The sequence below is a fragment of the Poecilia reticulata genome, chromosome 1, assembly GCF_904066995.2.
Source record: "Poecilia reticulata chromosome 1, P_reticulata-male-v2, whole genome shotgun sequence".
Classification (NCBI taxonomy): Eukaryota; Metazoa; Chordata; class Actinopteri; order Cyprinodontiformes; family Poeciliidae; genus Poecilia; species Poecilia reticulata.
In genome coordinates, this window is record NC_088830.1 from 8,058,981 (window position 1) to 8,075,128 (window position 16,148).

At 39.8% G+C, this 16,148-nt stretch overlaps 1 protein-coding gene across 19 annotated transcripts in view; it reads right to left on the bottom strand.

The window, feature by feature from the left end:
• Positions 1 to 16,148, bottom strand: part of cacna1ab (calcium channel, voltage-dependent, P/Q type, alpha 1A subunit, b) — a 146,363-nt gene that overhangs the window by 101,302 nt on the left and 28,913 nt on the right. For all 19 annotated transcript variants that reach the window (XM_081604150.1, XM_081604287.1, XM_081603793.1 and 16 more), the window contains exons 2-3: positions 6,289 to 6,394; positions 5,332 to 5,471 (exon numbers count right to left, since the gene is read on the bottom strand). In XM_081604150.1, the coding sequence (XP_081460276.1) occupies positions 5,332 to 5,471; positions 6,289 to 6,394 (246 nt within the window). The remainder of the gene's footprint in view (positions 1 to 5,331; positions 5,472 to 6,288; positions 6,395 to 16,148) is intronic.

Below are 16,148 nucleotides of genomic sequence, written 5' to 3' on the forward strand. Positions count from 1 at the left end.
AGGTAATGCTAAACAGAAAGGAAACTGACAAGATGCAGAGACACATCATTTTATGTAACCAAGCAAGAAATAGATTAAGTTGTGGACAGTACAGACCAGCAGTGCTAGCTAGCCTAGCCAAGATGCTACAAGAGATAGCAGGCAGCAACGTTAGCTGGCATAGCAGTGCTAGCTGTTCTAAAACCATTAATAGCAATCTTATATGTAATGATATTCCAATGTTTTCTGCTTAAAAGCTTTTATAAAATTACTGGTCGTGAGAAAACATCTAATAGCTCGTTAGAACGTCTGCTGAGTTACGCGCATTGCGGTACATAAAAGTGAGTTTTCAGAGTACATATTTCTCTCAATAAGGAGGAATCCAAACTTTTGAAAGTCCCACATTTTTAATGTTTCTTTATCCGTCTCATTTCAAAACCTGCTAAGCTATCAAATTAAGCTAACGAAGAATTTGTAGCCGAAATAACCAGAGGAAACTGCGACTACGATGAATCTTGGCCATATTATTGGTTGAAAAATAACATAGAAGTGATTCGAGGATCTGAACACATTTTGACTCCAAATAAAAATACTGGTCCTCTAAACCAACCGTAGTTGAAGATGTCACTTTGTAGAGCGTTTTATTTTTATGCTATGTTCAATTCGCTTTGTAAGTCGAAGGTCAGATCTTGGAATTACGTAACATTACATGGGTAATTTAATGTTCTGTTTGCTATTTGGGAAACCAATACAATGTGTTCAGTGTGATGCTAACCAAGAATAAAAAGGTGTCGGCTGTACATACAGTACATAGCATTGATTTTAATGACTTTACAGACAGCAACGTACAGTGCAAGACTATACTTTAAAACGTTCAGGAATTGAAGGACTGGTATTACTACTTAATATTAAAAGACTTGGATTAGTATTAAACTACTGCTAGTCACATTAGGAGGTCTGCAAATATATGTGAAAAGAACTATGTGTGAATGTTTACTGCGCATACCGTTTCCCTGAGTAAAACGTTTAAAATTCACCTAAAATAAACTTCATGGCTGAGAGATGACAGGTGCTTAAATTTGAACTACTTCTTGGTGAAAACCAGTAAGGGAGTAGTAGGGGCATCTTTTGTGTCCTTGTATTGATCGACGGGGCCAGACTCTACAGTAAATGATTAAATTTCATTGTGATGTCACAGCATGGCAAATAAAAATCAATGCGCTGACGTTCCTGAATGCTAAATACTTTAGTCTCTCTGCCTCTGTGTCTCCCTGTGTGCACGTCTCCCCCCCACCACCACCTCAAACTCTTGCTCTTATTCCATCCTCTCATTAATTCTTGTTCCCATCAAGTATCTCCCTCACCGGCGTCTTTGCCAAGAATGAAGTCAGCACACGTGCGCGCACACAGACAAGTGCACACACTTCACAACGCCGTCAGAAGCCTGCAGAGTCACGACTCGCGCAGCACAAGCACACATTCTTCGAGAAGCCAAGAAAGAGGATTTTATAAAAAAAAAAAACAAGGAAAAAAGTGAGAAAAAGAGAGACTGACACTATTAACACTCAAATTTGAAACTAAATAAAAAATCTTAAGTCTTTGTTAAATGACTCAAATGTTGCCACGTTTGTTGCGTAAAACAGTGTGAAAGCGCTTTGCTGAGCTCTGATGAATTAGCTGTGCTTCCCGCTTACGTGAGCCGACGTGGTCCAACGTTTTAGATGTTTCCTGCTGCAGCACACACAGCTTTTACATTGATTTTCACATTTTCTAGCGTTACGATGACAAATTTAAACATATTTGGTGAAATTATTACATAAAGCATGAAAGAATGCACGGAAAAAATTTGTTTTTATCTTAAAAACTTCAATGCAATAATTTGCTTTCAGAAGACGGTTCGTTAAAAAAATAGGCTAATCTGTTTATAAATATTTTCAGGGTGTTCTGACACCTGATGGTTTGGTAGACTTGGTTCAAAGGGGATCAACATTTGCAACATTTGATACATTTTCAGCTGGTGTGGTTTGCCTTCACACTGCGCTGTCTGAAACAAACAAAAACCCTGTGAAGAACCTGTTCCCCTCCTTGCCTACGGGTGGCGCTGCACCAAGAACTACTGAAGGAAACGACACAAAAACCTCTGAAGAGTGCGACTTCCTTCTTCGCAAAAGTAAGCAAAAATGGAGCGGTGTCAAATTTTAGTGTCTAAAGTCCTTCTCGTTTCCTGTGCTGTTCTGCGGAAAAGGGGCAGTGCACCCAAAACATCACAAATTAACGAAGTCGATATCCATTTTTTGTTTGTTTTTTCTAAGCTTCCTTTTGTCACGTGGTCTTTTTTTAATCATCCAATTCAGAGTTGTTGTTTTTTTCTTTGCACATTCTTGATAGGAATCATCTGCGCATCGCTGCATGGTGGAGGGCTTAACCTCCCAGCAGCCGACTAAAGAGTGTCGGCTGGGTAAATTGAACACAGCAAATCAACCGCACCGGCCGGCCATTTTCCTGTAAATGTATAAAATATTGAGAGGAATGCATCAAATGCAGAAACTCTGGGCTGAAGGGAGGAATCAGGGGCGAAAACACAGGAGCTCCTTTAGCGTGTATTTATACGCTCTTATGTGAATAATTCTACGAGTGAAAGCGGTGTGTATGTAATGTCACCATAAAACTCACGGTCTAGACGCCGGACGGTCGTCCTGTATGTACGCTTAAATGACTCTAAAGAAAGAGATGGTGTGTGTGTGTGTGTGTGTGTGTGTGTGTGCGTGCGTGTGTGGGGGTGGGGGTGTGTGTGTGCGCATGTGTGCGTGTGTCGGTATCCACCATGAGACCCCGGCAGTGTGTGTTTTATAGGCTGCGCTGAGTGATTGATCATAGAGGGCTGACGAAAGCAGGTTACTGCAGCGCTTACACACACACATTCATTCCCTCTCTGCATTTTTCATTTCTCTCTCTCTCCCCTCCTTCTTTGTTCCATCTCCATCTTTGCTTTCCCTCCTCCCATTCCTCTTCCAAACCTCTCTCTCTCTTTCTCTCTTCTCCTCAATACATCACTCTCACTCTCTTCATCCCCACAGCCATCACTCTCGTCCTTCCTGCAGTCTCCAGCTTTGAACTGCTCCATGTCCTCTTCACACTGTCTATAAGGGGAAAAATAGAGCAAATACAGAAAATCTTGTATTTCCTCTTTCTCTCTTTCTCCCTCTCCTGTTATGCAGAGCCCAGGGGAACGGAGAGACGCTGTCACATGATTCCTTCCTCTACCTCCTCCTTGTTTTTTCTTCCCTCTGTTATCTAGCTGCAGTAGTACTCTACTGCTACTCTGGCAAGGGGCTTCGTTCGGTCCCAGAGGGTTTCCTCTGCCTCTCTCTCTCCCCATATCATGCAATATATACTCCATCCATCCATCCATCCATCCATCCATCCATCCATCCATCCATCCATCCATCCATCCAGTAAAAGAGCTGAGTTTTAGTGAATTTGAAGCTGCGCTCGTAAAAAGGGGCTCGCACCTCACTGTCCATCGACTCTTGCAGCGTCTTGCAGAAAACGCTTGCACCTCTTGAACTTTTCCACCCTTTTTTTCACATCGCAAACACAAACTATGACAATGAAAGGAGGTAAGTTGAAGGAACGCAGTGGGATTTTCAGAACACGAAACACAGGAAAGCACAAAGCGCCTCTGTCAATACTTTGGGGGACCAACTTCTATCCAATTGCAGATGGAAATCTGGCTCAACGTCTACCGGCTGAAATTTGGACTATTCTTCTTCTTGTCAATTGGAACTAGGTATGGACTTTGACTTAGCCGTTCTGAGACTGGATGTAAAACCACTGGCTGTATATTTACGACGATTGTCATCTTATAGCCTCGCGATGCCTAAAAGATGCTGATGAGCCATTTGATTCAGGTGTGTTGGAGAAGAGAGGCATCTATAAAAGGTGCAGGATTCGATTTTTATCATCTCTGATCTACGCTGCTGCTAAGATGCAAACAAGTGGACCTTTCATCACTTTACTGGCTTTGACTTCAGGATATTAGAGTAAAAAAGTCTGAAATGAATGACTTAGTTTTCAGATTTGCAAAGAAAAACCATAAAACAAAACAAACTCTTTTCACTATAACCATGCAACATTTGTGCTGTTTATTCACAAAATCCAAGTAAAACACTTCAAAATTTGTGGTTGTAACTCAACAAAATGTAAAAAAAAAAAAAGAATTAATACTTTTGCATGACGTTTTCGACACACCTTTTACAGAAACAACAGCTCGAAGGGAAAGGAGCCCAAGGAAACAACGACTTGTTAATAATCACATAATCCGACCGTACTCTACGGCAGCACACTCTAACGGCAAAGCGGACAGCTGTCCTGGACGCAGAAGGTTGCAGGTACGATGCCCACTTCCTCTGGTCACATGTCATTGTGCTCCTGTGCAAACTACGTATTCAGTCCTTTTACAGATTACACTAAGAAGTTAAAACATGATATCATCGCTTGGGCATTTTATGAACGTCTTGACGGTCAGGATTTAAAGTGAACATCCAAAAAGGAAGGAAAGAAGGAAGAGAAAAAGGGAAATGGAGGGAATCTTGCTTCCCGTCTGTCTGCCATCGCCATAACAACAAACCTGCTCCCCCCCTTTTCTTGGAAAAAGTGACATTTCACTTTGCCCTGGTTGCTGCTCCCTGCAGGGAGGCTCTGATCCAGCCTCTCCATGAGTGTGTGTGTGTGTGTGTGTGTGTGTGTGTGTGTGTGTGTGTGTGTGTGTGTGTGTGTGCGTGAGTTTGTGTCCTCATTAAAAGGAAGACAGCGACTGAGGGGGGAGTGGCCCCGATCACACACACACCTTGTCAAACAAGACCTCTGCTGTGGCTGCATTAGTCTGGTGATACCAGAGGAAGGAGAAAGTCTGTTCCTACAGGAGGTTCACACACACCAACCCAAACTGTAACGTCAAGAATACTTCCTGAAAATATTTTATGAGTCAATTCATTACACGCGTTTGTGTTTGCTTGCTTTACTCTTTTTTTATTTTTGTGTATGTACTGAAAGTACCACTGTGTGTTTTGTATACATACATACTTATAGGTGCAATAAGGTTTAACGTTAATAGAAATAACAGTTTAATGCTCAAAACCTAAAAAAAAAACTAATTTGGGAGATATAAAACAAAGAAGCATTTCATTTTCCAAAAGGAGAGAGAATTTATGAACCTTATGAGCGACAAAGAAACAGCAAACATGAAATCTTTACAAAAAGGCTAAGCAAAAAAAAAGGTAATATTTAAATAATCAGAGCACTGAACTATTCATGCAAAGTGAAACTTTAGAGGTTTTGCTCCAGACTCACCCAGTGAGGACGACCACAAAGTCCATGACGTTCCAGCCGTTCCTCAGATAGGAGCCCTTATGTAACGCAAATCCCAAAGCCAGGATCTTGATTCCAGACTCGAAACAGAAGATGGCTATGAAGTAGGGCTCCGTCTCTTCCTGCAGGAGAGGATGATGGGAGGACGGAGGGAAAGGAGGATGAAATAATGTATGCAGTGTGGATGTAAAGGTGAGGAAGACGAGAGCTGTTTGATTTTGTTCGGACATATAGATTGGTTTTATGAAATGAGCTTGATAATTTCCATTTTGATTAATACTGTTTTTGTAATCCATTTTATTCACTGCTGTGGTTGTTTTATTTCATTTTTTGTATCGTTTCTGGTTGTATTGTTTTATTTTGGATATAAAAAATGCAGTGTGAAGAGTTCTGTACAAAATTAAAGTTTATTGGTCTTTGAGAGAGAGAAAACTCATTATAAACATATGATTTAAAATTGAACTCAAAACAACAATGTTATCATTTATCGCAATAACTGTTGGGATCATTTATTGTCCGGTAAATTTAGGCCTAGTTTTGATTAGGACCAAGAAGGAAAAAATTATAGCCTTTGAACGTTAAATAGCTGCATCTCAAAAAAAAAAAAAAAACATTTTATGTTTTAACCAACATAAAAATGTTTAACATTTTTTATACGTAAGCTACAATACGTTGACAAAACAAGCAAAAACTAACTTCAGATCTTTTGTAAAACGTTTGCAGTCGTAATATTTCACATCTAATTCATATTCCATCATTGTTTGCTGATGCTTTCTCGTGTTTTTCTGCTCTCGCAACCTTTTGAATATACCTGCGTCTATTCTGTATGTTCATGTGTTTGCAGAGCTTTGAGTATAATCCCATCACTGCACACAATAAGTGTGTGCACAAGGCGTGTGTGCGTGTGTGTGTCACAAGCGTGTGTCGTTGTTGTTTTACCAGTCTTTCGGACAAAGGCGTCTTGTCTCCGTCAGGAAGGTGCTGTTCCAGAGCCAGGACAATGCAGTTTGCTATGATGGTGGTGAGGATCATCCATTCAAAAGGAGTACAGCTGGAGTCAAGGGTCATTTCACCATGCAGAGACACACTTTCATACTTATTCTCATCATTAGACACATTTTGACATCGGAGGGATTCCCAGAAAATCTAAAAGTTTCATAATGTCTGTGAACACACCGTATCTAACCGAGAACTGCAAAAAAAAAAAAAACAGTCAATGAAGTCAGAGGGAGAACCGAGATATCTGCAGTTCATTCTGGCTGCGGGAGAACAAGACTTTCAGCAGGCAACAGGAAGGCTGACAGGAGCTCACACCCACTCTCATTCATAGAATATTCTGGATTAGCAGGCTGATGGTAATCTCAGAGCTAAGGCGAGGGTTTACTTTCTACATGCAATACACATAAAGCGTGCCGCTGTAGCTGTTCTAACCAGCTTAGTATGCTAATGACAGCTTCTCAACTCTAACAATTTCATTAAAATAGAAAAATCCTTCTGTAAAGTGACCACTGACTTACACACAGTGTGACATCACTTCTACTCCTAAAATAAATAATTACTGACCCTATGACATTGGGAAGATGAAAAAAAAATAATATTTTGGATGCTGTTTGACTATTACAGTTCCTAAAACGTCACCAGAATCAGCTCCACTTTAATATCAGCACCTGAAATAGACAATAGGCTTAATGCAGCAGTAGATAATGTTTATAAAAATAAGTTTTTTTTTATTTTTATATTAGGGTAATTGAGCTCCTCCTCCTATAGACATCAACAGAAACACACCGCTACGGGTCAGAAACGACCAATCAGAGCCAAGAGGAGGGTCTTAGCACTGTCAATCATGCTTGTGCACGCTCACATCACTAATTAATTTAAATAATCACATACATCAATGCCTGCTCTCTTGTGTATTCTCTAAGTTTAATAATCACCAAATAGTTGCAGTTTTCACCTGGATGACATCTGCAGAGGACCTGGATGGTCTAGATATATTTTGTAGTTTTTTTTTGCTGACATTGTATGAGTGCAAGTAATTTGTGTCCATCACCACTTCATCTCTTTCTGTACCTTCACTCATACTAACAAGGAATCTCCTGCTTGAGTGTTGATGTGTGAAAGGACCTACAATATTATCCCCACTGAGTTCTGAGTCTGACTTTTGGCCTCGTCTAGAGGGACACGTGATCCCAAACCTGAATTTGTGATCCACTTCATTTCACCCAAGGACCAATGGCTCAACTTCAATCTACCATTTCTAATCAAAACGGTTTAATATTTTTGTCCAAACCACTCCGATACCCGAAGTATTTGGCACAATGAGATTGTCTTAATAACAGGAGAGGTTGTGACACAAAGTTGATCAAACTGAAAAGCTTTCAGATTTTGATAACATTTCACACCATAAAAACATAAATTTTTCACTGGCATGACCACGCTGCAGGGTTTTTTATGTACTGCTAGAAGTCTTTGACACCGCTATACATTTTGTTTCACCAGCTTTAAAGAAATGAAATCTTCTGAAAATGGTCAATTAGTTTGTGACCAAGATCAGAACCCTCAAACAAACGCACACATGGACTCAGAGAGGTCGGACCGGCGTTTCACGGTGCTCTGTCGACTAAAGTGTGTTCCAGCGTGTTGCGCTGAATACGTGTGTTTGTGTGTTCCGAGTGTGTGTGTCCAAGCCTGAATAATGGTTGCTGGAGGGCCAAAGATGACTGGATACATCTAGACAGATCAAGCATGTGCCTAATTGTCCAGTCATTATCCTGTTAGTCCGGACGTGTGTGTCTGTCTCCTTGCATGTTTGTCTGCCTATGCGCGGCAGGAGTACGTGTCTATCGTCGCGTTTACCAGATGCAACGCCGACACAGACACTACGGCCAGAGGACGGCCTGAGCGGGAGTTTGCGTGTGTGTTCTAGCAGGCGAGCGAGGAATAAGAGGCTGGTTGACATGAGAGGATGAGACAGGTTGGTCAGGGGAGTGCGCACTAACGAGACAAGGCTGAACTGCATGGCACATGCTGGCTGGCAAAAGAAAAGCACACACTTGTGTGCGTGCGTGCGCGTGTGTGTGTGTGTGTGTGTGTGTGTGTGTGTGTGTGTGTGTGTGTGTGTGTAAAACATGGCGCAGAAAGCTAAAATACACCCTCATGCGCAGAAATACCATCTCAAATTACTCCAAGTTTCAAGTTGAAGTATTTTGGGAATCTATAGTAACCTGCAAGTATTTACGCCACAAACTTCAGCGTAACGTCAGCGATAGACCAACAGAAAATTATGGTGAGGTGGAAAGAACATTTCTTTAATTTTATTTTTTTACAAATAAAATCTCAAAAATGTGGATAACATTTGTATTCAGCACACCGAGTCAATATCCTGTAAAAGTACTCGTCGTTGCATAATCTCTCTTGAAGTACCTCTCTACCAGTTTGCACGTCTGTAGATTTTCCCGTTAACTCGAGCGCCGTCACAGTCATTTTCAAATCTTGTGATAGACTTTTCATCCAGATTTAGATCTGGGCTTTGACTGAGCCGTTCTAGCTCATGAACAAACTTTAAGCTAAACCAGACACTAAGCAGATGTTTAATGCATCTGTCCTACTGAAAGGTGAACTTCCGTCTTTTGGTGCCTCACCTACATCCATCTTCCCTTCGACTGTATGAAGGGAAGCTTTTCTGTCCCTGCTAAAGTAAAGTATTCACACAACAGGAAGCTGCCACCACCATGTTTCACCACGGTGAGTGCCGCGTACCTTCAGGAGATCTTTGAAACAGAGGACTGCAAGATGACAACTATATGTTGGGATATTGATTTATTACTTAGCCCTACTTTAAGGGGGACATATTATGTATTCTCCACACACATGCAGCTATTTTATAACACAATCAAATAACTTTGTTACCTTCAGCTGTTATAAAAATATTGTATGTATCAAACATAAGTTAAGAAAAACTTGACATAACAGTGAAATTAGCCACCGTCTCTTCAAGAAGCTCCTACTCTTTCCCGACGCTCTGCCTTCCGCATTTCTTCCCAACAACGCCTCTACATCATCTTGCGTACAGCCGTTCTTAGGACTGAGAAGTGGTTTGTATGATGAGCTCAGCAGCCACACAGGTCCACCAGGTGTTTGCCAATTGCTGCTGCCGCTAGTCTGTAGGAGATGAGTGTGGGGAGAGGACAAAGAGGGGTGCTCTGTGAGGTGGAAGCTCAGCTTTGGGGAAAAAGGCGAGGCTTTGCAAGGGAAAACATTTAGGCAGGTTGCCACGGGAGATTCAAAGATTTCTCAGACATGCAAAAAGGAATCGGGGCAATCAGGCATATTTTGGGTGAGAAAATAACATAATGACAAAAATAATATTTATAAGATGATATAAAACTCCAAAAAGTCAATTTTACATAGTACCCCATCCACCTTTGAACTTCAGCTGTTTGTTTCTTGATCTTCATGATACTGTTTGTTCTCTAAGAAACCTCAGAGGCCTTCGAGGAACCACTGGGAGTTTAAATTGCGCCCAGTGGGGCTGAAATACGCAAACACTTTTCAATTTTAACTTCACCTGTGCACTGCATTGTGGTGGTCTGTTAATCTCCAGTAACAACATTCAAAGCAACAGCTAACTTTTCACCTGCTTTGCTCTAACTGCTATTATTTCTCTTACGATTTGGTATAATGCAGACTAAAAATGCAATAGAAATTCTGAATTTACAAAAACATAAACAATGTTACATGGCAACATAACGCTTCGCTTTATCGATTTAAATCAGATTATTGTGGTATACTAAAAAGAAACGACAGACTTTTATTCTAAAATTAGTTATTCAATTGTGGGCCTGAGACGTGATCATCTCCTCTCCCGGGTGGAGACCGCTCCTCCCTCGGCACAGAGCAGCTAATATCCAGGCAGCTCTGTTTGCGTCTGACTGAAAATGAGTTTAGCACAAGGCCATATGCCGGCTCTTGTGTAAAGGCACTCGTCTTTTTTTTTTTTACTCACTGACAGTTAGCAACCCGGATCCCTGAGGAGGATGGGGTGTTTAAGCGAAACCTGCCAAACAAACCTTCTCTACTCGCTTAGCACCAGTCGCTGCCTCTCCTGGCTCTAAAACCAGTAATTTGCGACTCTCTCCGCACCAAATCTCAGCTTGACCAGAGAAACAATCTGATGATTGAGTTACTGTGAGCTTAAAACTTTAGCCTCTCTTTCAAAATGGCTAATTCAGAAAGAAATAGAAACATAAAGCATCAACATAGGTAAGACGCTAGCTTAGATTAAGAATTATTTTTCATATTATACACACCACGATACTCCTCAGAACGCTTGTAAACGGCATCATGGAGAAGCATTGTTGTGATGACGTGCAGAAGGGGGATTGTCAGAAACAGTAGGAGCTTCTTAAAGAGACAGAGGCCAATTTCCAGGCGTCAACAGCTACGATGCAAAGATACATTTCTTTTACGTTGTTTTTGCCACATAGATCATTTTCATCAACTGAAGGTAACACAGTTATTTGACTGTGATATAAAATGGCACTATGTGCCTGGAGAATAAATCACACCAGTACTGGAAATAATGAGATCTGCCATTCTTTACAAACATTTATGTCAGAGTATAACAGACAGACTGGAGCCGGTTCTGGTTTAGCACAGGAGCCAATATAGATGGTATTTTCTGGGTCAGAGGTCTTACCGTGACCATCTGTTCAAAACCTGAAAAACATTTTCCGAGCACTTAATGCAACATCTTAACGGCCACCAGATCAACATCAAAGTTAGCTGCATTCAGTGCCGCAGTCGGAAGAAGCCCAGGCATTTAAGAAGCCGTTTAAAAGCGAACTGCATCTACAAAAGACAACGCTGCACACGTAATTCACGCTGTGAGAAAGCGAGAGAGAGCCAGACTTCCAGTAGGCAGGAAGACTGAATGAGGAACAGTGAAAATGCTGGGTTTTTTTTTTTTTTTTACAGATTTTCAACATTTAGAAATGTTGGCAGATTTTTAGAAATCTTAGGATGAAGGTGAGAATATAAATTCTCTAAACAAATGGAAACGTCTGATTTAGCGATCAGTCACACTAATCATGCTACCCATTGACATCATATGCTAAAGACGGTTAAAAACGTAAACACCAGAAGGACTTTGTCCTCGTTTTTTTTTTTTTATCCCGTTTTAAGGCAACTGATCTCTTACACACCCTTGTGAATCGCCTCTGCTCCCAGTGTAAATAATTAATGATGGCTCACTGTAGGAAGTTCAGAAAAAAATATTCTCAATGCTTTTTTCTTTTTTTATTTCTCCTTATTCAGAGAAACCTGAATCAGCAAAAAGCCTTCCACAAAATAACTGAGACCATCTCCACTTCAGAGCTACATTTATAAATATATTGGCTCTATTAATGCGCCATCTGGTAATTAGAAGTCCTGTTTGAAACGGAGAGCTTAACTAATTATTTTATCACTGCTTATGAACATAATCAGAGGTATGAGATGCCAGTTGCTTAAGATTGTGTGTTAGATCATCAGAGATACCAAGCTACTTCTTTCTGAAAATAAACATGGTGGCTCCTGCTGTGGAGAGAAGAACTAGTTCATTTCTGCTATTAAAAGAAAAAATAAAACGTGAGAAACTGAGTCAAGTTTACCAGCGGAATAGCTCTGAAAAACTTTAATTGTTGTCGAATTTAACTTTGCGGATGGACTCGGGCTGAGAATTGGGCAGATTAATATTTATAAATGTTTTCTTTCACTGAATGAGGAGGAAGTTATGCAGCGTCACCCCGAGCCAGTTTAAAGCTCGTTTTCTAGGGCAAAAACTTCCTTTTTAGGGAATTAATAACACCCAAAGTGCTTTTGGGGATTAGCAGATCTTTGGCCAGAACGGAGGATTAAAAAATAAAAGCGTCTCTGTATTGTTGTGTATTTAGTTTTATTTGGCGCCGAATGCGTTTCCCCCCTTATTTTCTGATAGATTTGTCATCCTGACAGACGATTTGGGAAAAGGCAAAGTAACTTTATTAGATTTGCTGCACATATGATCAGATTTTTACATTTTATTGGAATTCATCAAATCAGTTTCTCATTTAGATTGAAAAGACGTATTAACCTGATTTTGGTTTTTAAAGATGTTCTGCAGGCCACTTCTCTGTGTGCCTGTGAGGATGTCTTTGTAAGAGGACATGTCTGCCACAACATTTATTATTCAGCAGACACACACTCTGCTGGCCTAACAACCTGCTGAAAGCCAGAGGTAGCAGTTCCTATGTGACTGGACGCATCTCTCCTTTCTCCTTATTTCTTCACATTCCTGCATCGCCTTCGAAAAAGCTCTCTTTTTTTTTTAAAGCCGTTTCACCATTTTCCTCCTTGTGTTTTTATATGAAAAAACAAATGAAAACAAAAAACTTTTTTTTGCCCCCATTTCTGCTTTCTGTACTTTGTGTTGAAACATTGCAATATATATATATATATATATATATAATTTTATTTTTTCTATTTTAATAAGCGAGACAGGAAAAGAGAACTTGAATCTGAAGCAATTAAAAAACAGACATTTTTGGCACGTGTATTATGGTGAGCACTGCAAAAAGATGTGTGTGTGCGAGTTCCTCTCTTGTTAATTAAAATAGCTCTCTAATGGCCAAGACAGGCCCTGCTCTGCCAAATACACTCACCTCTCTCTTTTTTTTTCTCTCTCCCTTTTCTCCTCCAATTCTTTTCTTATCTCGCTATTGCAAGCAGCAAACACACTATATATATAACAGAAAGAGTTTGGCCAGGAATAAATATTCAAACAGAAATGCATAAAATCAAGAAAGAAAGAAAAAGACAAAACGTTCCACCATTTTTGTTTTAGTCTTCTTCTTCTTCGGTTTCCTCGCCGATTGTAACCGAGCTGTACTGCGTCACAGCGCCCCCACGATTACAGCGCTGCAGCTCTATTAGTACTAAAATAGACATGAAATAAAGGCGGAGATGGACAGAGTACAGACAGAGCTGGACTCCCTGTTCAATGTTAAGCATCAACAGCCCTTTATTCAGGTAAAAATATATTTTTTAAATAAAATGTAAATAATTTTCAGACATTCACCTGGACTTCTTCCAGGGTTGATTTGTAAATTTTGACCGATTTCAAATTTTTATTGTAAAGAAGTAAAAAAAAAAAATTAAAATAAAATAAAAATGTGCCGCAGGTCCTTTGATAAGACGTGGGGGCTTTGTACCTAGCATAAAATGTAAAAAAATGTAAAATATTATCCCCACTTATCCATCAAGACGTCTTTTTCTAACCTTTATCTTATTTTTACTCAACTCAAAAAATATAACGTTATATCGCCACAATATCCACTTAACTTAGACCCACACAGGCCAGTCGCAATAAACAATAAATCAATCAACCGCATGATAAATTAAAACGAGCTCAGTTGTTTCCATTTGCATGATTTATTGTTTTTCTCTTTTTCTATCAAAGCTGGTCTTCAATCCAGTGCATTGGTCTCAACCAGCCATTTTTTTAAGGACAATTTCATTTTATTTGTTGCTTCTTTTGTTTTGTTTATTTTGGATATTTAAAATGTCTTCTGGTCCCAGTGTTAAATGCTCATTAGAATTTAAAGTTCATTGATCTTTGACAATGTGTTCTTGTGTTACGTTACTGGGAAATGGCCTCAAAACAACAATATTGTCATTTATAGCAATAACTTTAGGGACTATTTATCGTTCAGCAAAATTTGGTTTTGTGACAGGGCTAAACCCACGTAAAACCATTTTTTGTTTTTTTAAATACAGTCGAACTGCAGAGAAACGGCCTGGTTGTTCCCGTTTGTCTTAGCACTGACTGCTCTATTGTTAGCGTCAGAACATTTTCACTTCATCACATCACTTCCTTTAGGACATAAACTTGTTGTTTTTGCTCTGGTTTTAGAACAGCAACAACACCTTTTTTTTTTCCAACTCCCCCTTTTACAAGTTCTTCCTGCTTTTCCGCACACTGTGTTCTTCCCGAGGTTACATCTGTGACTGCAAAAGTTTCTGACTGACGAGTGTCAACATCACCCCAAGCCTGGTCACATCCAGTATTATGATGGTCAGGCAACTAATTTTCCAAGTTTATTTTGAGGTTGAGAGAGGGAAAACGGAGCGTTCCCATTCCAAAGATGGATTTTTTTGTGTGTGTGTTGTTTTCACCGTAGATGAGTTTGTCTGAACACTTGTTGCCTTTGACGGGAATGCCACAATTATCTATTTACATACTGAAGCTCCTGTCGTTCAGCAGTTATAAAAAGTGTCTGCTCTAAATCTATTCATGGACACCATCAACTATTTGCCTGTTTAAAATTCCTCCTCTGTCCACACCCGTACAAAAACCCACCACAAAGCCACCTACAGCGATTTAAATTCCTCCACCTAAGTGTTCCTGTGAAAAATGTCCTCATGCATCAGTTTGCTTGTGCATAAGCAAGCTGTGTGTGTGTGTGTGTGTGTGTGCGTGTGCGTGTATGTAGGTGCGCTCACCCGTGTGTGTTTGTGTGTATGTTTTCAGCTGATGAGGCATTTTGGCGTGGCGCTGAGGCTGTGCTTTAGGGGAGCCTGATGAAGGGGAGATTTTAAATCACACCAAATGAAGCTTTATCAAATAAATGAAACTGTGTAGCACTCGACTCAGCAAGAGTCAGATCCGTTATGGGAGTGATGCAAGCACTCTCTCACTCTCTTTTTTTCTCCTCTTTTTTCTTCTGATCTCCGTCACAAACGTCCATGACTAGGAAAGCAGAAGGAGACGGTGTTCAAACACGGTCAAATTTTCTTAAAAATTTTCCTGCGATGAGAATTTGCTGACTCATACGTATTTCTAAAGATCATTGGACCCGTTTCTGGACTAAAAATTTAGTGTATAAATTAAAGAAAAATGCCTTTGTAGATTTAAACAAGTGGTGTCCAGATCAGATATTGATATCGGGAACTTGCCCGATATTTTATCGGGTTGCAGCCACAATTTCAGATATAACCACACAGATAGAAGCAGTCCATTCCAGCATGAAGTCCATGCCAGAATTTATACCCCACACAGACCCAATGGTTAATAATAAATGTTTGAGTTGTTCTCACGCCTGCTGTTGTTGAGTAAAATCACTTTATCAAGCCTTTTCTAGCATTCCACACTACAAAATAAATAATAAAGGTGTGTATGATTCATCCTGATATCGTATCGGGTCAATATCAATATCGGTCAGTTCTCAAAACTCCCAATATCGGTGTCGAAGTGAAAAAGCTGTATCGATACAGCTCTAATTTAAACTTTTTTTTTGCAGAAAGGAATATGGATATGTTATGATTTCTCTCCTACCATCTACATCTAGCAAATAATGCTACCATGTAGCAAAACATGGAAAACAACATATGCTGTATAGTCTGTCATACATTTTTTCCTTCCCCTCCCTCTACATTAAAAAAAGAAAATAACCAAGTTAATGAATGTATGAATGAGGAAGCTGAAGCTGAAACTAAATTATTTAGATATTTGATGCCATAACAAGTAGTCAGCAAAAAGTAGAGCAGCTAGGCCTGTCACGATAACAAATTTTGCTGGACAATTAATTGTCTAAAAAATTATTGCGATAAACGATAATATTGTTTCGAGACCTTTTGACATTGATTTAATGGAAATGACAAATAATGCATGCTATTTCCTGCCATAGATACACTTTATCTTCAAAAGAACACATAATACTGGAACTGATAAACTAAATCAGTTCCAGTGTTAATTGATTCTCAGTCTCCATTAACAAAAAACG